The sequence below is a fragment of the Mauremys mutica genome, chromosome 5 (assembly GCF_020497125.1).
Source record: "Mauremys mutica isolate MM-2020 ecotype Southern chromosome 5, ASM2049712v1, whole genome shotgun sequence".
Lineage (NCBI taxonomy): Eukaryota > Metazoa > Chordata > Testudines > Geoemydidae > Mauremys > Mauremys mutica.
The window spans coordinates 95,532,264-95,555,801 of record NC_059076.1 but is presented as its reverse complement, the minus strand read 5'-3'; the positions used below and the strand labels follow the sequence as shown (position 1 = coordinate 95,555,801).

The 23,538-nt window shown below is 40.4% G+C and overlaps 1 protein-coding gene across 3 annotated transcripts in view; it reads right to left on the bottom strand.

Annotated features, from left to right (window-relative positions):
- The window catches only part of CORIN (corin, serine peptidase), a 281,826-nt gene that overhangs the window by 59,431 nt on the left and 198,857 nt on the right, over nucleotides 1-23,538 (bottom strand). For all 3 annotated transcript variants that reach the window (XM_045019311.1, XM_045019312.1, XM_045019313.1), the window contains exons 9-11: nucleotides 20,774-20,896; nucleotides 12,593-12,700; nucleotides 1,437-1,668 (exon numbers count right to left, since the gene is read on the bottom strand). In XM_045019311.1, coding sequence (XP_044875246.1) covers nucleotides 1,437-1,668; nucleotides 12,593-12,700; nucleotides 20,774-20,896 — 463 coding nt within the window. The remainder of the gene's footprint in view (nucleotides 1-1,436; nucleotides 1,669-12,592; nucleotides 12,701-20,773; nucleotides 20,897-23,538) is intronic.

Sequence of the window (23,538 nt, the reverse complement as noted above, 5' to 3'; positions counted from 1 at the left end):
TTCTGGCTTTTAAAAACTGGAATAACTTTTTTTAAAATGTTTTTGGTTATCACACACATGTGGGCTATGTTTCAGCAAGTCACTTTAATAAGCCTTCCTGATCTGTTAGAGTTCATCATCTAATTCTGTCTCTATACCACGTGCATTATTCTAACTTTCCAATTACAGTAGATTCCTAGGTGGGAATTAAGCATATCAATTAGTGGTGCCTTATGAGTTTTCACTATGAATTATTATTAGCTTCCACTAGAAAATTGACAATGTTTCTTTGCTTAGTGATCAATTTGCCAACTTTAGAGGAATAGCTCTAGATAGCCTCCCAGTGTTATAATGTAGGAAACAACGGGACACTGGTGTGCTCAAACAATTTTTATAGTGAGGGTGCTGAGAGCCTGTATATAATGGAAACCACTTCAAGCCGAAGGGTGTGGCAGCATCCCCAGCACTCCTAGTTCCAGCACCTATGATAGGACACATACAGTAATTTTCAATACAGTCTTCTTTCAATAGAGACTTTAATATATTGAATACAGTCTTCTTTCAATAGAGACTTTAATATATTGGACCTTAGTGATATTTGTTTAATAAGGAAACAGAAAAGTCCTTGCACTGATAGACTAAGCAGCATTTTAGTTTGTACATAAAAAACAACAGGGCAAAACTGGACTATATTTCTACAGTACTTGCTCTCCAATTTTGGAAAAGTGACCATCACATTCAAATCTCATCTTTCATTAGTTAATATTTGGTACAGTGCTTTGAATATATAAAGCTTTCCATATGAGCTAAGCACTATTATGAATACTTGTATTTCTAGCTACACTCTTCATTTGCTGTGTGTTTTTATACCCCTTCTATTGGTGCAATTCTTATCTAATATCTAACAAAGGGTTAGAGCAATAGAATATTTATAACAGGGGTTCTCAAACTGGGGGTTGGGACCCCTCAGGGGGCCACGAGATTATTACGGGGGGTCGCAAGCTGTCAACCTCCACCCCAAACCCTGCTTTGCTCCAGCATTTATAATTTGTTAAATATATTAAATATATTATGTTAAATATATTAAATAAGTGTTTTTAATTTATAAGGAGGGTTGCACTCAGAAGCTTGCTGTGTGAAAGGGATCACCAGTAAAAAAGTTTGAAAGCCACTGATTTATAAGGTTGTAAATACATAGTTTAAAATAGAAAACTTAACTGAATTGCTATTCTTTTACCTATGTCATTAAATAGTTCAAAAACGTCAAAAAATAATCACACGTACATAAAGAAGTACACTTCTTTCACTTTGCAAAATATGGGCCCAATCCTGATCCTACTGAAGTCAAAAGCAAAACTTCTGCTGATTTCAATGGAAGCAGAGTTAGCCTTTAAGAAAGATACATATGGTGCTGAATGAAACTAGTCAAGAATCCAGTTAGGAAGCAATCACATTACCTGCAGGGTGGGATACGCTGATTTGTTTGAGGGTCACATTTTGGCACCAAGATTGTACAGGCAAAAAACATAAGGTACTTGTAGCAGTTAGTCTGAACCAATGCTGGAAAAAGGGAAGATTCCCAGCTGATGGAGGCTTCCTTCTGAGTCCTATGGCCCAAGTAGTTTGGGTAGTTAGTATAGTTGTAAGGCAGGTTCATGCAGAGTTCCAGAGTAATTGGTTCACACTGACCTTTTGAAAGAAAAGAACATAAATTCTGTAAAACTAGATGAAACCCGAAATAAATAATTACAAGATTCTGATTATTTAAACCGATTATACTCTCTCTGGCATCCTAAAGTAGGTCTTGTTTTACATAGCCCAAGGTGGCTTGCGGAGTTTCACCAAGCGGCCAGTAGCCTCTCTAATCTTTAATACAAAGATGTAGTTTATAATAACTACAGGTCCTTGAGTGCAGTGGTCCATATGAGACTAGTCATGTCAGCAAGGGAAGGAGACTTCGATCTCTACATAGCTAGTCAGTTAATCACAACCTTCATATTTATATTTACCAAGGTCTTTCTGTATCATAACTTTTGGACGCTCATTTATAAAAAGGTACAAATAAACTATTACATGAGCTAATTCTTTTCAGCTAATAACTCTTTAAACATCAAGAGTTTTTATATAGAATTATCAAAATACAGCAGATTGGAAAGCATTTCATCAACATTCCTCCCACTCCCAAATTAACAAGAGTGTTTAACAGAATAAAGAATATTATTTCTATTACACTGTATCCCGAAGCCCTGATCAAGATGGAGTCCCTTTGGACTAGCCACTGTATGAACACGTAGTAAGAGGCAGTCACTGCCCCCACAAGCTTACAGTTTAAGACAAATTAATGTAATTAACAGGAAGATACATAGAGGGAGAACCAGGGTAACAAGTATGCACAGTTATGCAGGCTAGCTATATGTTTAATTAACAGGTTTTCAGAGGTTTTATAACATAAATAGGGCTGGTCAGAGAATTATAAGTATTTCCCAAGAAAAACTGTTAAAGAAATGGAAAATCTGGACCTTAAAAAAAAAAAGAATTTTTCATTTTATCAAAAGAAAAGGAAAAATATTTAAAAAAATTAAAACAAATAATTCATTTTAATTCAATTTGAGATTAAAGTTTTCATTTAGAATTGAATCAAAATTAATATTTTGTTTAATTTAAATGAATATTTTTTTAAATGACAATTTTCCAGGAAGAATTTAATATCATTTGATACCCCATATTTCATTGGAAAAAAGTTTTGATTAGCTCTGTAAACAAACAAGATATGTTAATGACGTTAGTAATCTCCGCTGGCCACCTGCTTAGCCATTATCAGTTCACAGTTTACTGTAAGTATCATTATATGGGTGAGTCTTGAGGAGAGATGTGAAAGAAGATTCAGTAGTATCTGATAATCTTGCCTGACCTGACAGTCCCTAGTGCAACATCCTTTAGCAGTCACCTCTCTAATATAAGAAAGACTCAGATGACAATAGGAATTCCTGAGATCGGGTTTTGGTGTGTGTCGGACCTTGACGCACACTGCCTTCATTCAACTGTGTATGTTGTGCCATGCAATGTAGTGTAGGCAGATCCAATTTTGGAGCATGCCAGGTTGCCCATTATGTCCTGACTTGGTTATGCACTAGCACAAGTCAGTAGTATTTCTAAATTCATAAATGCATACATCTGAAACCATACTTATTGCCCTTGAAGTTAAGTTGTTTTCTAGCTGAATCTAGATGGGAATCAGTGGCAAAAAGTTGTTGGCTCCTATGTGGACGCAGAATCCATAGGAATCTTAACAGGGAATTCTCTATTTTTTATTTAAATTATCAACTATAACATGTAGTAGATTTAGGGTTTTTTTCTCATCCTCAACTGCAAGTAAAACAAGTTTTATGTTTGGAAATTAACACATAGCTCAGACTTAAAATTAACAGTAATTCATGCATAAAACCATCATGGAAACCTCTCAAGCCACATTAGGTCACATGATGTTAATGTGACAATACTGCCTGAAAATGTAAATATTTATAGCATGTATGGCAAAAATACGAGAAATGGTGAGGGGAAGTCAAATTCAATTCCAAATTCTCTTAATAGTGTGTGGTCTGGAATGAGATTATTTTGTGGAGTTGAGACAGATAAAAAGCACTGAAATTGATTTGCTTTGTGCACCTAGACAGCAAATTCTTGATTGCATAAAAGTATTTTTCTTGGGCTCTGAACAGCTTATTCATCTTACTGTTGAGTCTGCATATTTAGTGCTTACTATCATTCATTCACCGTCTAACTGCTTCACAGCTTAACTGATTCTTTGCACTATTGATCAACAGTATAATTGATTGACTCATGGAATAGATGATAATTACTCATGACCAGTCACCTCTCACCTGTTGCTCTGTCCACCTCCTTTCTCTCTTCCATTTCTCACATTCACACATATAATCAGTTCACATACCTTCCCCCTCCCCCCGCCTTCATACACACAATCTTCTGCCATTCTTCTTTGTCTCCAGCAACATCCACCCCAGTCCCCTTCCTTGCTCTCCTGCTGCTGCTTCTGGTATACCCTCTCCATCTATGTCTTCACCTCCTGGTCCTTCCATCTCCTGGCTCTCTGAGAAACCTGACTCTTCACTTTCTGTCACTGCCTCTACCACTTCTCTTTCTTACAGTGGTTTCTCCTCACACACATACATACCCTGAATACACAACTGAATTTCTTCATATTGTTGAAATGTTTATTTTCACAGTGTTCCTTTTTCAGATATTGGCCTCTTTTTTATGCATTGAAACAACGAGGAGTCCAATGGCACCTTAAAGACTGAAGATTTATTTGGGCATAAGCTTTTGTGGGTAAAAAACCCCACTTCTTCAGCTGCATGGAGTGAAAATTACAGATGCAGGCATAAATATACTGACACATGTAGAGAAGCGAGATACCTTACAAATGGAGAACCAGTGTTAACAAGGCCAATTCAGTCAGGGTGGATGTGGTCCACTCCCCATAATTGATGAGGAGGTGTCAATACCAAGAGAGGGAAAATTGCTTTTATAGTGAGCCACCCACTCCCAGTCCCTATTTAAGCCCAAATTAATGGTGTTAAATTTGCAAATGAATTATAGCTCTGCAGTTTCTCTTTGAAGTCTGTTTTTGAAGTTTTTTTGTTGAAGGATGGTTACTTTTAAATCTGTTATTGAATGTCCAGGGAGATTGAAGTGTTCTCCTACTGGCTTTTGTATGTTACCATTCCTGATGTCTGATTTGTGTCCATTTATTCTTTTACGTAGAGACTGTCCAGTTTGGCCCATGTACATGGCAGAGGGGCATTGCTGGCACATAGAATCATAGAATATCAGGGTTGGAAGGGACTTCAGGAGGTCATCTAGTCCAACCCCCTGCTCAAAGCAGGACCAATCCCCAACTAAATCATTCCAGCCAGGGCTTCGTCAACCCTGACCTTAAAAACCTCTAAGGCCACATGATGGCATATATCACATTAGTAGATGGGCAGGTGAATGAGCCCCTGGTGCTGTAGCTCATGTGGTTGGGTCCTCTGATGGTGTCGCTAGAGTAGATATGGGGACAGAGTAGGCAACAGGATTTGTTACAGGGATTTGTTCCTGGGTTAGTGTTTCTGTGGTGTGGTGTGTAGTTGCTGGTTGGTGGTAGTTGCTGGCTTTTATGCATTGAGATTTGGTATGAATTTGTGATTCTTCATTATGAAAGTCAGATACACTAATATAGGTTGCAAATGCAAATACATGTAAACTTTCTAAGAGTTTATATAATATAAATTTAATCTAGACTGCAGGAGAGACCGATTGTCTTCTCGACATACATGTGTAATTCCTATTAATATTAATAGGATTTCTACTCATGTTTGGAAGAAATAGAAATTAAAACTAGAAAAGATCAATTAGATCAGCATTTCTCAAACTGGGGTCCATGGTCCCCAGTGATCAACTCCTCCTCTTTCCTCCCTCAACTCCTCCCCCTCCCTGCCAGTGCTCCTGCACGCCAGGGAACAGCTGTTCCCCGGTGTGCAGGAGGCACTGGGAGGGAGGGGGAGGACCGGGGACAAGGTGCACTCAGGGGAGGAGGTGGAAAGAATGGGGGGAAGAGGAAGGACAGGGGTGGAGCAGGGGCGTGAAGAGGTGGGACAGGGGTGGGCCTGGGGGAAGAGGTGGAGTGGGGTCAGGGCCTGGGGATGAGCAGGAAGGGTTTGGGGTCTGCCAAAAATTTTAAATCAAAATAGGGGTCCTTGGGTTGCTAAAGTTTGAGAATCACTGAATTAGATCATGCAGTCCATCATCCATGCAATCCATCACCCAGTTGTTCAGTTCAGTTTTACAGGACTCTATTAATCATGGTGGACTGATTTAAATCAAAGCAATTTAAATTGTCAATCAAGTTTAAATCAGCAAGCTGGAAACATTGATTTAAATCATCAATTTAAATATTGTTTTGCATTTGTGCCTTTTAGTTATTTTTAGGGCTGTTAATTAATCACAGTTAACTCACGTGATTAACTCAAAAAAATTAATCACAATTAAAAAATTAATCGCGATTAATCGCACTGTTAATAAAATACCAACTGAAATTTATTAAATATTTTGGGATTTTTTCTACATTTTCAAATATATTGATTTCTATTACAACACAGAATACAAAGTGTACAGTGCTCATTTTCTATTATTTTTATTAGAAATATTTGCACTGTAAAAATGATAAACAAAAGAAATAGGATTTTTCAATTCACCTCATACAAGTACTGTAGTGCAATCTCTTTATCATGAAAGTGTAACGTACAAATATAGATATTTTTTGTTACATAACTGCTCTCACAAACAAAAGAATGTAAAACTTTAGAGCCTACAAGTCCACTCAGTCTTACCTCTTGTTCAGCCAATCGCTAAGACAAACAAGTTTGTTTACATTTACAGGAGATGCTGCTGCCTGCTTCTTATTTACAATGTCACCTGAAAGTGAGAACACGCATTCGCATGGCACTTTTGTAGCCAGTGTTGCAAAGTATTTATGTGCCAGATATGCTAAACATTGGTAAGCCCCTTCATGCTTTGGCCACCATTCCAGAGGATATGCTTCCATGCTGATGATGCTCATTAAAAAATAATGCATTAATTAAATTTGTGACTGAACTCCTTGGGGGAGAACTATATGTCTTTGTCTCTGTCTTACCTACATTCTACCATATATTTCATGCTATAGTAGTCTTGGATGATGACCCAGCACATGTTTGTTTTAAGAACACTGCAGATTTGACAAAACACGAAGAAGATACCAATGTGAGATTTCTAAAAATAGCTACAGCACTCAACCCAAGGTTTAAGAATCAGAAGTGTTTTCCAAAATATGAGAGGGATGAGATGTGGAACATACTTTCAGAAGTCTTAAAATAGCAACACTCAGATGCGGAAGCTACAGAACCACCAAACCACCAAAAAAAGAAAATCAACCTTCTGCTGGTGGCATCTGACTCAGATGATGAAAATGAACATGCATCGGTCCGGTCTGCTTTGGATCATTATTGAGTAGAACCCATCATCAGCATGGACACATGTCCTACAGAATGGTGGTTGAAGATGAAGAGACATATGAATCTTTAGTGCATCAGGCACGTAAATATCTTGCAACGCCGGCTACAACAGTGCCATGCAAACACCTGTTCTCACTTTCAGGTGACACTGTAAACAAGAAACGGACAGCATTATCTCCTGCAAATTGTAACCAAGTTTGTTTGTCTGAGCAACTGGCTGAAGTAGGACTGAGTGGACTTGTAGGCTCTAAAGTTTTACATACTTTTGTTTTTCAATGCAGTTATTTTTGGTACATAATTCTACATTTGTAAGTTCAACTTTCATGATAAAGAGATTGCACTACAGTACTTGTATGAAGTGAACTGAAAAATACCAGTTTTGTTTTTTACAGTGCAAATATTTGTAATAAAAAATAAATATAAAGTGAGCACTGTACACTTTGTATTCTGTGTTGTAATTGAAATCAATATATTTGAAAATGTAGAAAATATCCAAAAATATTTAAATTCCATTATTGTTTAACAACGCGATTAATCGTGATTAATTTTTTTAATCGCTTGACAGCCCTATTTATTTTCCTAAAGAACGGTTGATTCTCATTGATTGGTAACCATTAAAACATGTTGACTTGAAACTAAATAGAACCTTTATACTAAATTTGGTACTTATTTTTGCTAACCAGGAAATATACTATCTATACAAATTTATTTCAATAATTACATGACTTAATTTATATTTATTAAGTCTCTTAATTTCTACATTTTTTATTGTTAGAACAGGGATTCTCAAACTTCATCGCACCACAACTCTCTTCTGACAACAAAAATTACTAAAGGACCACAGAAGAGGGGATCAAAGTCTGAGCCCTCCCAAGCCCCACTCCCCAAGGGGCAGGGGGGCAAAGTCAAAGCCCTACTGCCCCAGGCCAGGGGCCAAAAGCCGAAGCCCAAGGGCTTCAGCCCCAGGCAGGGGGCCTGTAAACTTAGTCCTGCCACCGAGGGCTGAAGCTCTCAGGCTTGGGCTTTGGCCATGGGCCCCAGCAAGTCTAAGCCAGACCTGGTGACCCCATTAAAATCGGGTCATGACCCACTTTGGGGCCCCAACCCACAGTTTGAGAACTGCTGATAGAAAATAGTGAATAATGCATTTCTAATTTATTAAATTATTAAAATTTTGCTTGTGATTTGTGTCACGCTCTTTGGATGGAAATTCAAATTCAATGACAAATGCTCAAAAGGAGCATTTTATTTTAATTAAATAAAACTACCTTAAATATTCTGGATACACAAGAAAAAAAATCAAAACATGTTTTGCATTTAAAACTAAAAAATGTATTAAACAAAGGAAGTATTATATATAGTTAGTGAATGGCCTGAATATTTCTGGTAACTATGTCCTTCAGGATTTTGAAACTAGTAGATTTCTTCCTCTTACACCTACTTTTTAATCATAGATTAGAAAAAGAACACAAGCTTTCCTGTTTTTTCAACTCCCAGTTGGTTTCTTAGCTTTGACTGAACTAGACATTGAACTGAACTAATTGAATACACTGAAATGAAGAAAATATTCTCTCTGCACCTGCAGAAGAAGCTACTGCTGTCAAAAGTTGGTTTAGCATTTCTGCACACTCTGCTTTGAGGTGCTTACCCAGCGACTTCCACCAGTTCAGTGGCTTCACTTTCGTTAAAACTTGGCAGCAAATATGTATTGTTGTTATTATTTGTTTCATTTATTTATTTATTGAAAAGATTTTAATGGATTACAAACTTAGGCCTCAAAATAGGATGTTAATTTCAAATTTAATTTTAAATAGGTTTATTTATTCAAAATAAACTTGGATTTAATTTAAATGTAAAAAATCAGATTTTTTTAAATCAGTGATTTTTATTTAGGGGGAGGGATAGCTCAGTGGTTTGAGCATTGCCCTGCTAAAGCCAGGGTTGTAAGTTCAATCCTTGAGGGGGCTGCTTAGGGATCTGGGGCAAAAATTGGTCCTGCTAGTGAAGGCAGGGGGCTGGACTTGATGACCTTTCAAGGTCCCTTCCAGCTCTAGGAGATTGGTATATCGCCAATTAATTTTTTTTAATTCACCCTGCTAGTAATAGAACCATATTATTTCCTTTTGAAGTATATTCTATAGTTTAATAGGAAATAAACCCTTATCTCTAAGCACAAACTAATGAGCAAGGGACAAAGTAATAAAATCCCTTGCATTTGTCATCTTAAGCCAAAATCTTATAGAAATATCATAGAAATGCAGGGATGGGAGGGACCTCAAGAGGTCACCTAGTCTAGCCTCCAGCACTGAGGCAGGACCAGGATAACTTTTAAAATATTTTTAAAATATACAATAAAAATAATTTGCCTGGGCCTTATCCACTAACAAAATATTAGGCCCAGATCTGAATAAAAGCATTAATTATATTAGATATGAGGATATCTGATATGACAGTAACATCTCCATCAGCTCCCTTTGATACACTCTCAAAAGAAGCATCTAAGACAACTGTACTGTCATTAAAAAGATGCCATGGCTACATTACGATGTCAGCCTAAATGAACTGGAAATTATGAGGACCGGAGGGCATTCAGTCCATATTGACTGCTTTGAAATGTAGCCCCTGCTCTCACTATTTTCCAAAGTTACTGGACAGACGTCAGTCATGTTTTACATAGGGATAATGCCTGCAACAGGTTATTCTTTAAAAATAAGTTTCTTTATGGTAAAACTGCTTAGAAATAAAGAAAAATACTTGATCAAAAATCATTTTTGCCCACTTTAAAAATAAACCAATGTGCATATTCCAAAAATATCTGATTGAGGCTAGCTACCTGTATAATATGTTTCATCTTGATTAAATTTGAAATTGTCAGAGTAGTAAACTCATAACCCAGGGTCTAAATCTGCAGCCCTAAACTCTTTCAGCAGTAGCATATGAAAGCTATAACACACTTCTTATGATCAAAGAACAGCTGGGAAACAACAGCTCAAACTAATAATGTGCCTATTCTTAGGAAAACTATATCTCTATAGCCAAATTCATCACAGCCCAAGCAAACAGACCTTTTGCAGGAGGACCTTTGATTGGGGAAATGGTCATCCCTCAAAGTTGTGGAACACTGTCACTATTGCTACCAGCAGCAGCTGGAGAGAGCTGGGACAGACACTGCTGCAACAATGCTGCTGTGAGACCCTTCTGATACCCCATACACCATTAAACATAAAACTAAGACAACTTATCAATCATGCCATCTGCTACAAAGTCATAGCTGGCTAACATTGCGGTATGCTCCAAGCAATTTTGCAATAATTAATAAGATCCTTGGAAATGACATTCCCAAATCCCCCAGGCTTTGTCCTACACGATCTGCCAAAGTCAATATACTCACTTCAGGGCTAATTCTGTAAAGTGCTGAACACCCTTAACTCCCATTGTCTTCAATTAAGTTAAGGGCATTCAATATCTTGAATAATCAGACTGCATAACTACACAAAATAGGTGAAGGAGGGAGTGGAAGGGGCTACAGCTAACTACACTAAATCTAAGGTCTGATACCAATATGATATGGAAATCATTACCACCTTCCCTCTGAGACTAGTTCCCAAGCAGAGCCAAAGTGGTAGCCAGTCAATAGCTCATTTACAACTGAAATAATTCCAACCTGAATTTATGAGCTAAATTCCAAATTTTCTTTCATACCTGTTCAACTTACTCCTCAAAATGATTTTGCATCCTCCCAGTAAACAAATCACTGGTGATGATACCTTGACTTTAGCAAAGCTTTTGATATGGTCTCCCACAGTATTCTTGCCAGCAAGTTAAAGAAGTATGAGCTGCATGAATGGACTATAAGGTGGATAGAAAGCTGGCCAGATCATCGGGCTCAACGGGTAGTGATCAATGGCTCCATGTCGAGTTGGCAGCCAGTATCAAGCAGAGTGCCCCAAGGGTCGGTCCTGGGGCTGGTTTTGTTCAATATCTTCATTAATGATCTGGAGGATGGGATGGATTGCACCCTCAGCAAGTTTGCAGATGACACTAAACTGGGATGAGTGGTAGATACGTTGGAGGGTACAGATAGGATACAGAGGGGCCTAGACTAATTAGAGGATTGGGCCAAAAGAAATCTGATGAGGTTCAACAAGGACCAGTGCAGAGTTCTGCACATAGGACGGAAGAATCTCATGCACTGCTACAGACTAGGGACTGAGTGGCTAGGCAGCAGTTCTGCAGAAAAGGACCTAGAGGTTACAGTGGATGAGAAGCTGGATATGAGTCAACAGTGTGCCCTTGTTGCCAAGAAAGCTAATGGCATTTTGTGCTGTAAAAGTAGGGGCATTGCCATCAGATCGAGGGACGTGATCATTCCCCTCTATTCAGCATTGGCAAGGCCTCATTCAGAGTACTGTGTCCAGTTTTGGGTCCCACACTATAAGAAGGATGTGGAAAAATTGGAAAGAGTCCAGTGGAGGGCAAAAAAAATTATTAGAGGGCTAGAGCACATGACTTATGCAGAGATGCTGAGGGAATGGGGATTATTTAGTCTGTAGAAGAGAAGAATGAGGGGGGATTTGATAGCTGCTTTCAACTACCTGAAAGGACGTTCCAAGGAGGAGGGATCTAGACTGTTCTCAGTGGTAGCAGATGACAGAACAAGGAGTAATGGTCTCAAGTTGCAGAGGGGGAAGTTTAGGTTGGATATTAGGAAAAACTTTTTCACTAGGAGGGTGGTGAAGCACTGGAATGGATTACCTAGGGAGGTGGTGGAATCTCCTTCCTTAGAGGTTTTTAAGGTCAGGCTTGACAAAACCTTGGCTGGGATGATTTAGTTGGGGACTGGTCCTGCTTTGAGCAGGTGGTTGGACTGGATGAACTCCTGAGGTCCCTTCCTACCCTGATATTCTATGATTCTATGAAAACTTCCTATGAACAATCCATTCCTAGAGAGCACACTCTCCACAATTTTCTCCCTTTCTTTTCATCTTTCTCTAAAACTCCTCTTCAAACCATAGTACCCAATTGATCTCTTCTATATGCATTCATCACTTGGCCTATTTTAACATCTGTCCAAAGTCAATCTTAATATTGTTTTATCCTTATGTTTGACCACCTGTTAAGGTACATACTAGACTGTATTTTGTCTGGGGAGACCTATGTCGATTCATGAGTCATGTTCTATACTTTGTTTCCTTTGTGCACATTTTAGTGTTCTTTAACTTTATTTAAACAAATTGTAACAATGAACACCCACACAGCAGAACAAAACAAAGAAAATATGCTGAGGAAAAAAATTAGGGTCCAATGTCATAAAGATGTTTAAAAGTGCATGGCATCTTAGACATGATTCAAGATAACAGATTTGTTTCTGGTTTGGCCTAACCAAGACCATTTCAACAATTTAACTGCTAGACATGCAACCGTTAGTCATCAAATTAAGCTGAAATGAAAAGATTCTTTCTTTCTGTATACTGTACCACATCTTCATAAATTCAATTATAGTGAAAGCTCTGGAAATGTGCCCTGAGACAACAATCGCAGGAAATACATGCTCTACTTACTACAGTTTGTCTGGCCATTGTTCATGTCACAGAGAGAAGAGGTGCCACAAGAATCAGGGCAGGAAGCATCAATACATCTCTGGTCCCCTTCCTGACATGGTGTTTGACCTGAAGAAAAAAACAATAAAAGCTTTTACTATAATGATTCAGTAGAGGAATAAAAGTGACAGTGTAGTGGTCAGAAGATACAGTTACAGATTAACAGACAGACTAAAAGTGTTCCCAAGTTCATTAGATGGGTCAATAACAATCTGCTGTTAGACCACCAGAGTACTTGTCATTTTCAAGGTATTTTCTGTACTGAGCATAGAGCCATCAGCATTTCCACGACTACATCTGGAAATGTAAAACATTTCTAAGGTGGAAAAAAACACATTGGTGTTTAACATAATTTCTCCTTTCTCTTTTCTTATCCCCAGGTTTAAATTAATATGTGAGAAAGTTTCTCTCTCAGATTCTGGGCTGTGCATGAGGAGTGCTTTCATCCTGTCACATGGCTATTTGGGGAAGAGTATAAGAGGAATAAGAAGCTGGGTCAAAGGGGAATGGCATGTCCTCTCGCCTCCTGGCTGGTTAAAGCAGGGAAAGCCTGTGGGAATAATTCCGCTGTATTTTTCACCTGATTTGCTTTTTGTTTCGTGGACAATAAAACAAAGGGCATTAAAAGACTAATGCCTAAAGCTTTGTTTTCCATCCTTGGCTGGTGAAGCTGCCAACCAGCCTATAGAGCAGTGGTTCTCTACTTGTGTCCTTGGGGTCATTTGTGGCCCAGTCAGCTCTCAACTGTGGCCTATCTGACATCCTCAGGGCCATACAGGTAGTATATATATTTTATGGATGTGGCCCATATAACACATAGAGAGCTGCATATGCAGCCCACAGTGGTAAATAGGTTGGGAACCACTGCTATAGAGGGATAAACAACAGCCAAATGCAGCAAAGCTTACACCTCACCAGAGAGCTTCCGTGTTCAAAACTTTGGCCCATCCACATTTCCTCTCACAGAATACTATCTCTACTGCTCTACTATCTCTATTACTATCTATGCGCTGTATGGCTCTGAGTCCTCCCCACCCAACTAAAATCTTTGCTAAGGGTACAGCCGGGGCTGGCATTGAAAGTCACCTCCTTTATGTGGCTTTGGCTGTTTTGTAAAGTTATCTCAATTAACTGCTCTTGAACACACAGACTCAAAAGTGTATAATGTTATCAGACCGTCAAGTTTAAAATCATATTATTACAATTGTCATTTGTACTGCAGTAGTGTCCATGGGCACCAACCACCAGACACTGAGCAGACACACAATACAGAGACAAAACCCTGTCCCCAAAGAGCTCACAATCTAATTTATGTAGCTTAACACTGAGCTAGGTGTATCAAGAGTATCTTTTCATTCTTTTGGTGGCTTTGCTTCATCTGAGGTATGGCAGAGGATGTATGTTTTACATCTTTACCACATTTGCTACAGTACAATATGGTATGCACATACAGAAACTAATAGATTTTTGTTTTTTTTATTTTACAAGAGCACTTGATCCTAAAATGAAACTCATAGGATAGGAAAAATCTTTACAGACTTCCAAAATTGTCACAAATCTGGGCATTAAAACAAATTTTTAAAGTCTTACCACCACTATGCCTCAGCTACCTCCTACCCATCTCCCAAAGGTCCTTTCTCAAGTCCTTGGTATGCTACCATCTGTGGGTACAGTACAGACTCTTTCTAATCATAATACAGTCCACATTGAATTCCTATAAACACAGTCTTTAGAAAGCATCATAGACCCAGTTGTGATTATTTCCATATTGGATTTCTATTTTCACAGAATGAGACAGCATTAAGGTCATAATTACATTTCCTTAAGGTATGTTTTCTCATTCAGCAATATGGTAAGCCAATACTCATTTGAGGATTATACGGATGAAGTAGCAAGTTACTGACCACTCTCTTTCTCATATCTATTCTGATGATATCACAAGTGTGCTACTACTGCTCAACTGTTTTTTGAAGCCAAACCAACATCCTAAATCATTTAAGAACTTCTCTGCCTCTCTTAGATGCAGCCACACTTCTTTAATTGTGAAAAGATGAAAGAATGGTTACTTACCCTTCAGTAACTGGGGTTCTTCAAGATGCTGTAGTCAGTATGGATCCCGCTCTAAGTGCACATGTACCTCATGTGCATAAGCTCAGAATATTTTTAATAGTAATGAATGTCAAGGAGCAGAGGTGGAGCACCCCTGGGGAAAAGCAAAAGTCAGCGCTTATGGGCAGGAAGTCATGTGATCCACACTGACTACATCTTGAAGAACCAAGAAGGTCTGGTGTAATAATCGTTCTTTCTTTGAGTACGTGTCACTGTGGATTCCACTGTAGGTGACTGGCAAGCAGTATCTTCTTCAGGTTGATGAACATGAGGAGTATCAACATCATCAGTCAAATAGAGATTGGAGTTCAGTCTCCCAAACTTATCATCTGCTCTAGCAGCCAAGTCCAGTGCATAATGCTTCACAAACATGAGCAGTTTATTTCACGAGCAGCCTTGCAGAGTCTGGATACCGGCATGTTGCAGAGACATGCTGAGGATGCCGCTTGAGCTCTGATAAAATGAGCCCTAACTGTCAGAAGGGCATCAGCCAGTTGGCAGCACAGTGAGATACAATGTGTTATCCATTTTGAAAGTCTTTAGGATGGAATGGCTTACCCCTTTGGAGCGGCCAGCCGCAGTCACAAACTGATGTAAGGATTGTCTGAACGATTTGGTCCTGTCAGCATAGCACTGGAGTGCTCTGCATACGTCCAAGGTATGGAGCTTCTTCTCCCCTGGGATGGAATGTGGCTTTGGAAAAACACAGGTAAGTTGATGGAATTCTGAAACCATCTTGGGGAGGAATTTTGCATGAGGTTTCAGGACCACCTTATTGCTCTGAAATGAGGTGCATGTAGGTTCTGCCATGAGCACCTGGAGCTCACTGGCTGAAGTGATGGCAACCAGGAATACTGTTTTGAGAGGAAGATGATGGATGGAGCACTCCAAGAGGGACTCGAAGGGAGCTCCATAAGTTTGTGAAGGACAGCACTGAACTCCCACACTGGAGCAGAGTCTCTAACCAGTGGATAGGCATGCATAACGCCATTAAGAAATTTGGATGCCATCAGATGGGAGAAGATCAAAAGTGACTATCACTGGATGACATGCTGATATTGCAGCCAAATGGACCTTAACTCAACTGAATGAAAGTCCAGAGTGTTTTATTTCCAAGAAGTAGTCCAGAATCTTTGCTATCAGATTCTGCACCAGGTCTAAGCCATGTTGGGCCATCCATATAAAGAATCCTTTCCATTTAGAGGAGTAAGTTTTCCTTATGGATAGTGTCCTACTCCATGCCATTATTCCCTGAACATATAAGTAGTCCCTTTCCATGATGCTCATCCAGTTAACATCCAGACCATCAGCTGCCAAACTCTGGGTGTAGATGGAATATTGAACCCTGATCTTGAGACAACAGGTCTAGCCAGTCCAGGAACCTGATTAGGAGTTGTGCAGACATCTGCATCAAATTCATCAGTCAGAACAGTCTCAGCCATAGGGAATGGGGTGAATCTTGTCTGGTCTCATCTGGCTTTGGCAATCACCATGGAGATTAGTGTGATCAGTGGGAAGGTGTAAAGAAAGCCCTGGTTCTATTACAGAAGGAAGGCATCCAGCAAAGATTGCTGGTTCATGCCTCCTCTGGAACAGAAGTTTGGGTACTTGGCGGCAAACACCAGTTTCCCACTGGTGGAATATTGAGTTGATGATGGATTCATCAGTGACCACTCATGGTTGGTAACAGATTGCTTGATGAGGAGGTCTGCCAGGTCACTGTTGTCTCCCAGAAGTTGCAGCTGTGTTGGATTTATGCTGCATGGGGACCACCAGTTTGAAAACATGATCGCTAACTTGTGGGGGCTGGGGGAGCAGGGAGACAGGGATCAGGCACCCCCTTGTTCATTTAGATAATATATTGTGGATGTATTGTCTGTCAGTATCTGCACTATTCAGTGTCACAGGACCAGGAAGAATGCCAGACATACCAGCCTGATGGTTCTGAGCTCTAAGATGTTTATCACAGTTTCATTTCTTCCAAGAACCAAACCCCTTGTATCTGCAGATTATCCTTGTGGACTTCCCAACCTTTACCAGATGGGTCCATGACTATTCCTCTGAATGGTGTCAGGAAGCAATCACCAGGTCAATGTCATAAGTATGTGGAATGGAACCACAATAACTTGCTCATATGATGTGTTGCAGGAGAGTACACTGAGCTGAGACAGAACTGTAGGGATCCCAAGTGAAGGCTGGCAAAGTGTGTCGTGTATGTACCTGTGGACAAAAGCCTAATAATTCTGAGGTATAAATGCCCAAGGATCTGAATGTTGCCTCATCTTTTTGTACACTAAATAAATCTAGGCCATCAAAAGGTAAGTCCTCAATTGTCACCTGGACCACCCTTGGTATTCCAGATGCCCAGCACATTGTGATTGTCACGGCCATAAAATGGACAGTTGTACAGGATTCATCCATTGCCATTTGTAGCGCTGCCTTGGCTATCATCTATCCCTCCTTGACTGTGTCTTTTACTTTTTCCCTTTACTTCTACGGGAGCCAAGACAGAAATGGGTCACCCTTTCCCACATCAAAAAACTGTTTTTATGACTGGTGCTTGACAATTCACTATGTGGAATTGGAGGGCTGCCTAAGAATAGACTTTCTGGACAAAAGTATCCAGCTCTTTGGTGTCCTTGTCTTGATGCCCTTGGTGGATCTGGTCTTCTCCTACACTACAGAGATGACAAGCAACCCCAGTATCAAATGGGCATAAAAATGCTAGAAGTCCTTAGGAGGGACCTAGTAGTGTTTTTCCACCCTTTTTGAGGTTGGGGGGAGTAAGACCAGGTGTGCCACAGATACTTTGCTGGATCCAGAGAACCTTCAAAATACAAAGTACAGACTGAGGCAGTGTGGTCTGTCTGGGTCAGTAGAGGGAGACAAAGTTACAGGACTAGCATGAGCTACTGAAAGCTTGCCAAAGGCAGACTGGTGTGGAGGTACCAAAAGTTTAAACAAGATGTAGATAAGTATTTGAATGTGTTAAAGCTTAGCTGAACAGGTCCATATCTACAAATCCTCTGATTCTCCCATTACCATTCTCAAATGGAGTATATGGAGACTATACTTTTATTTTAAAAGATCAGATGGTCAACTAGCACGTGGGCATGCCATGTCTTCCCCCAGGCTTGATTAATTTCTGAACTGAACGCTCTCATTAACATTAAAAGTATAGGAATTTACTCTTTCAATTGTCTTAGAGAGACTTTCAGTGTGTCACCTCCAGCCCACACTAACGTAATATTTGGCTTCACTGTAAACTGATTCTGCACATGTGTGTGGGACACAAGAATCCGCACAATTTGGGAGTTTCTTACGCACATATTTGGTAGTATTACGCGGTTATAGAGAAATTTCAAATAAAAGGCCAATTTCTCACTATTTAAAAAAAATTAGCATGGCGACGCGGGGGAGGGGGGGAGTTTTCATGTTTGGGCTCTGCCTGGAATTGAGTTCTTGAAGAAAATTTGAGAAAATCCCTTCATCCAGTTTGAATTTGGTAAAACGCACTATTCTCATGCTTTAGAATTCCAGTCATATTTCCTCAGACAGAGCTACAGCAGAAAAGACTGAAGTTAGAAAGCTAAAGCTGGGCATGGTCCTAAGTGAGGACAAAAGCCATTGCAGGGATTGTTTTGGCAAAGCTATGACTCCTTGTAAACTGTTTACTGAGCATACAAGACAGATGCACACAGTTCTCCTATGTAAAGCTAGTTCAAAGAAGGGATCAAAGAATCTACAAGTTCTCTTGGCTTTGATAACAAAGCTTGTAAGTTATGTAAAGTGACATTATAACAAAAGAATTTACAAGCTCAGATGGCAGAGACAGCAGAATATGTGAAGCACACAGTCTGAATAGATCTCAGCTGCACCCTTAGGAAAAGCACAGGAAAGTCCTCTGCCTTTACAACATGCAGCTTATTTCTCTTAGTACAACAGCCAGTGCCTGGAGTATGGTGGAGCTGAGACATGGCCCAACCTGTTCTGTATGCCCCAAGGGCAGTAGGGAAGGGGTGGTCCCTGAACTCCCAAATGTATGCACAGGAATTCTGCCTGGCTCTTCTCTGGACCGTGCAATGGGCAAAGTAGCAATCTCCACAGTATGCATCCTGATAAGAACCAGGCAGAACTTCAGTCCTAAGTGAATTTAGAGAGATGCTTTCCCAGTGGGAAAACTTGACGAGGTTGTCTAAATGAATGTCCCTGCTCTATAGAAGATTGCTAAAAGTGTTTAACAGCATTTTGCTAAATATTTATGGATAATGAACAGAAGAGGAAATGTTCTTATAATTTAAAGGCATTACAGCTAAAGTGTTAAGATGGGAACACTTTAAGCTGTAAGCATATACTCAGAACATTGACTGTATAATAATGGCCCCTTCTCACTCTTGATCGGCTCCTTGTATCTTTGAGACATATCTGGTCACTTTACTGACAGAAATAAAATTTTGTTACTCTTAGTCCCACAGTGGCAAGAAAAACAATGAGTCAGAGAGAGAGAGAGCAAGAGAGACAGACATGCACCTAGATTCCATTGTGCCTCATGCATCAATGTGTCAGCTAAATCGTCTTGTACTAGCGATGAATAATTTAGGAGGCAGAAAGTAAGGTGGATGTGACAAGGCTACTTCGGAAAGGCATCTTTCAGAGGCTGCTAGAAACAGTACTACAGTTTCTAGCATATTCCACTCTCCTTTCTCAGCTGCCCTCCTTTCCCCTCTATCTTGCAACCTCCAACAGGAGAAGTAGAGGGACCTGGAAAGTACAGTATAAGGCTGGGGATGCAGAGAATGACAACAACAAAAACAGACACCAGAGAAGGGGGAAATATGGAGGAGAGGAAATTGAGCCTTGATTGGGGTTGCACAGATATAACTGAGGGCAACATTTGGCTCTGGGTTTTACATCTTCATATGACAGAAATGTAAAAACTATCCTGCTGTAGCTTTCACCAATGCAAGATGTAAGATCTAACAATCTTGGTAGAGGAGAATGAGTTGAAATTTCTCTGCTTTACTTCTTCAGTTATTCTTTAGATGAGATGACTTAAAATAGCAATGGGAAGGGCCAGAGAACTTCGTGGAGGAGAGAAAGGAACAGAAGAGTTGAAAAAGGCACCAGATGACCCCAGAAGAGAGTGGACTTATATGAAAGGATTTCCTTTTTTCCAAAGTGTGTCAGTTCTGTGTTCTGCCATTATTGACAGTTGTGAGCATTTACAACATGCCTGTTTTTTCCCGTACTGAGCTTCCTACATTTAACCAGTAGTTCAACAATGAGAACACATTCTTTCTCTAATTCTCTGTTTTCAATCAGGAGAGTCTTTCCCCAGGAGGTTCCTTGCCAACTGGCAAAACCCACTAATGATATGTAAATGCCATTGTGCCATCCTAACCTCAGGGAAACTCTTAACAGTTGGGTTAATTGAAATACAGAGAATACTTGTATTTTTTTTAAAAACTGATTAGTTATGAAACCAAATTCTAGAATGGCATTTCCATCTCTCTTTGCTTACCCTCAGGAAGGGGCGGCTCTAGGATTTCCACCGCCCCAAGCAGGGCGGCGCGCCGTGGGGCGCACTCTGGCGGTTGCCGGTCCCGCAGCTCCAGGGGACCTCTTGCAGACGTGCCTGCGGAGGGTCCGCTGGTCCCGCGGCTCTTGTGGACCTCCCACAGGCATGCCTGCGGATGCTCCACCGGAGCTGCGGGACCAGCGGACCCTCCGCAGTCATGCCTGTGGGAGGTCCGCTGGAGCCACCTGCCGCCCTCCCGGCAAAATGCCACCCCAAGCACGCGCTTGGCGCGCTGGGGTCTGTAGCCGGCCCTGCCCTCAGGGTAGATTCTTCAGGAGCGGTTAAGAAAAAGTTCTGACTGTAACGTGGAGGGGCAGGGGATGGGGGGGGCACTTCTTGTGTGCCAGTTGGGGGACAGACATCCTTATGTCCTTATTTCCCACAAGGAAGTTCCAGTACAGAGGGGTCATTGGGGATTGGTTGACTTACTGCAAAGAAAATGAAACACAGCATACCCTTATTTTCACTGCAATTATCTTCATCACTTCCATCTTTACAGTCATTATCCCCATCACACTGGAAAGCACTGGGAATGCACTGTCCATTTCTGCACTCCACCAGACCCTGACTGTAACATGCTGGGGAAACAAGAACACATTCCAATCATCCTACATGTCTACAGGTCTCTCATTTCTTTTAAACATAGTTTTTGAAAAAAAAATTATTGGACGGGCTGGCAGCAATGCTTAGAAAGGTAGCCGAACACTTATCATTATAAAGACTCTGATTTCAGCTGCTTATAACTTCCTCAAATTTTAACCATCTGGGCTGAAATTTTCCTCATCAGGTGTCTGGCTCAGGCTAAATTCTTCTGGAAAATTTCAGCCAAATGGTTTGGCTTTTTCTAAGAATGAGGCTAAGGAAAAATAAGTTATTTTGCCCATGTTAAAAAATTGTTCAAAAATCTTCAGTGCCTGCATTCTTGAAATTTGGCAGGGGGTGGGCTTTAGCTGTCTCTGAGCAAAAACATCCACATTTTGCCAAATGATAAGACTTTGGGGGGAAAAACAGTTTACACATGATCAGTAGATTTTTGCAGATACATTTTTGGAAGATTCTGTCTGCTGTGGGCATGCTCCAGCCTTTTCCTCAGCAGGACTTTCCATGTAATATCAGCTGTGGGATGTTGATAGCTCTGCCTGGTCCAGTCTGGGTAGCTGAACGGAGAGCCTATCTCTCCTGTGCGCTCAGTGGGTATGGCTACACAGGGATAAAAAACCCACAGCTGGCCCAGGTCAGCTGACTTGGGCTCACGGGACTCAGTATCTGGGCTGAAAAATTACTATGTCCCTACTCCAAAATGCTTACAATTTAAGAATGACAGTTGCAGTATTCCAATTGAAATTATAATAAAGCAGAAGGAAACTACAATACATTTTGACAATCAGAAAGAAAGGTTAAGAACATAAGAACAGCCATATTGGATCAGATCAGTGGTCCACCTAGCTCAGTATCCTGTCTTCCAACAGTGGCCAATGCCAGGTGCTTCAGAAGGATTGAACAGAACATGTAATCATCAAATGATCCATCCTCATCATCCATTCCCAGCTTTTGGCAAACAGAGGCCTGGGACACTTCAGAACATGGTTTTGCATTCCTGCCAATCCCAACTAATAGTCATTGATGGATCTATCCTCCATGAACTTATCTAGCTCTTTTTTGAACCCGGTTATAGTCTTGGCCTTTATCACATCCTCTGGCAAAGAGTTCCACAGGTTGACTGTGTATAGTATGAAGAAATACTTCCTTTTGTTTGTTTTAAACTTGCTGCCTATTAATTTCATGTAGTGATCCTTAGTTCTTGTGTTATAAGAAGGAGTAAATAACATTTCCTTATTTACTTTCTCCACACCAGTCACAATTTCATAGACCGCTATCATGTGCTCCCTTAGTAGTCTCTTTTCCAAGCTGAAAAGTCCTGGTCTTAATAATCTCTCCTCATTTGGAAGCTCTTCCATACCCCTAATCATTTTTGTTGCCCTTTCCTGTACCTTTTCCAATTCCAATATATCTTTTTTGACATGGAGTGACTAGATCTGCACACAGTATTCAGGATGTGGGGATACCATACAGAGGCAATATGATATTTTCTGTCTTATTATCTATCACTTTCCTAATGATTCTCAACATTGTTTTAGCTTTTTTGACTGCCACTACACACTAAGTGGAAGTTTTCAGATAACTATGCACAATAATAGAATCATAGAAGATTAGGGTTGGAAGAGAGCTCAGGAGGTCATCTAGTCCAACCCCCTGCTCAAAGCAGGACCAACACCAACTAAATCATCCCAGCCAGGGCTTTGTCAAGTTGGGCCTTAAAAACCTCTAAGGATGGAGATTCCACCACCTCCCTAGGTAAGCCAGTACAGTGCTTGACCACCCTTCTAGTGAAATAGTTTTTCTTAATATCCAACTTAGACATCCCCCACTGCAACTTCAGACCATTGCTTCTTGTTCTGCCATCTGCCGCCACTGAGAACAGCATAGGTCCATCCTCTTTGGAACCGCCTTTCAGGTAGTTGAAGGCTGCTATCAAATCCCCCTTCACTCCTCTCTTCTGCAGACTAAATAATCCCAGTTCCCTCAGCCTCTCCTCATAAGTCATGTGCCCCAACCCCATAATCATTTTTATTGCCCTCTGCTGGACTCTCCCCAATTTGTCCACATCCTTTCTGTAGTGAAGGGCCCAAAACTGGATGCAGTACTCCAGATGTGGCCTCAGCAGTGCCGAACAGACTCCAAGATCTCTTTCTTTAGAGGTAACAGCTAATTTAGACCCCAGCCTTTTATATGTATAGTTGGGATTATGTTTTCCAGTGTGCAGTATTTTGCATTTATCAACGTTGAATTTAATTTGCCATTTTGTTGCCCAGTCACCCAGTTTTGTGAGCTCCCTTTGTAACTCTTCGCAGTCTGCTTTGGACTTGACTATCTTGAGTAGTTTTGTAATTGCAAATTTATAACTGCAAATTTTGCCACCTCACTGTTTACCCCCTTTTCCAGATCATTTATGAATATGTTGAACAGTACTGGTCCCTGTACATCCCCCTGGGGGACCCCACTATTTACCTCTCTCCATTGTGAAAACTGACCATTTATTCCTACCCTTTGTTTCCTATCTTTTAACCAGTTGCTGATCCAAGAGAGGCCCTTCCCTCTTATCCCATGACAGCTTACTTTGCTTAAGAGCTTTTGATGAGGGACCTTGTCAAAGGTTTTC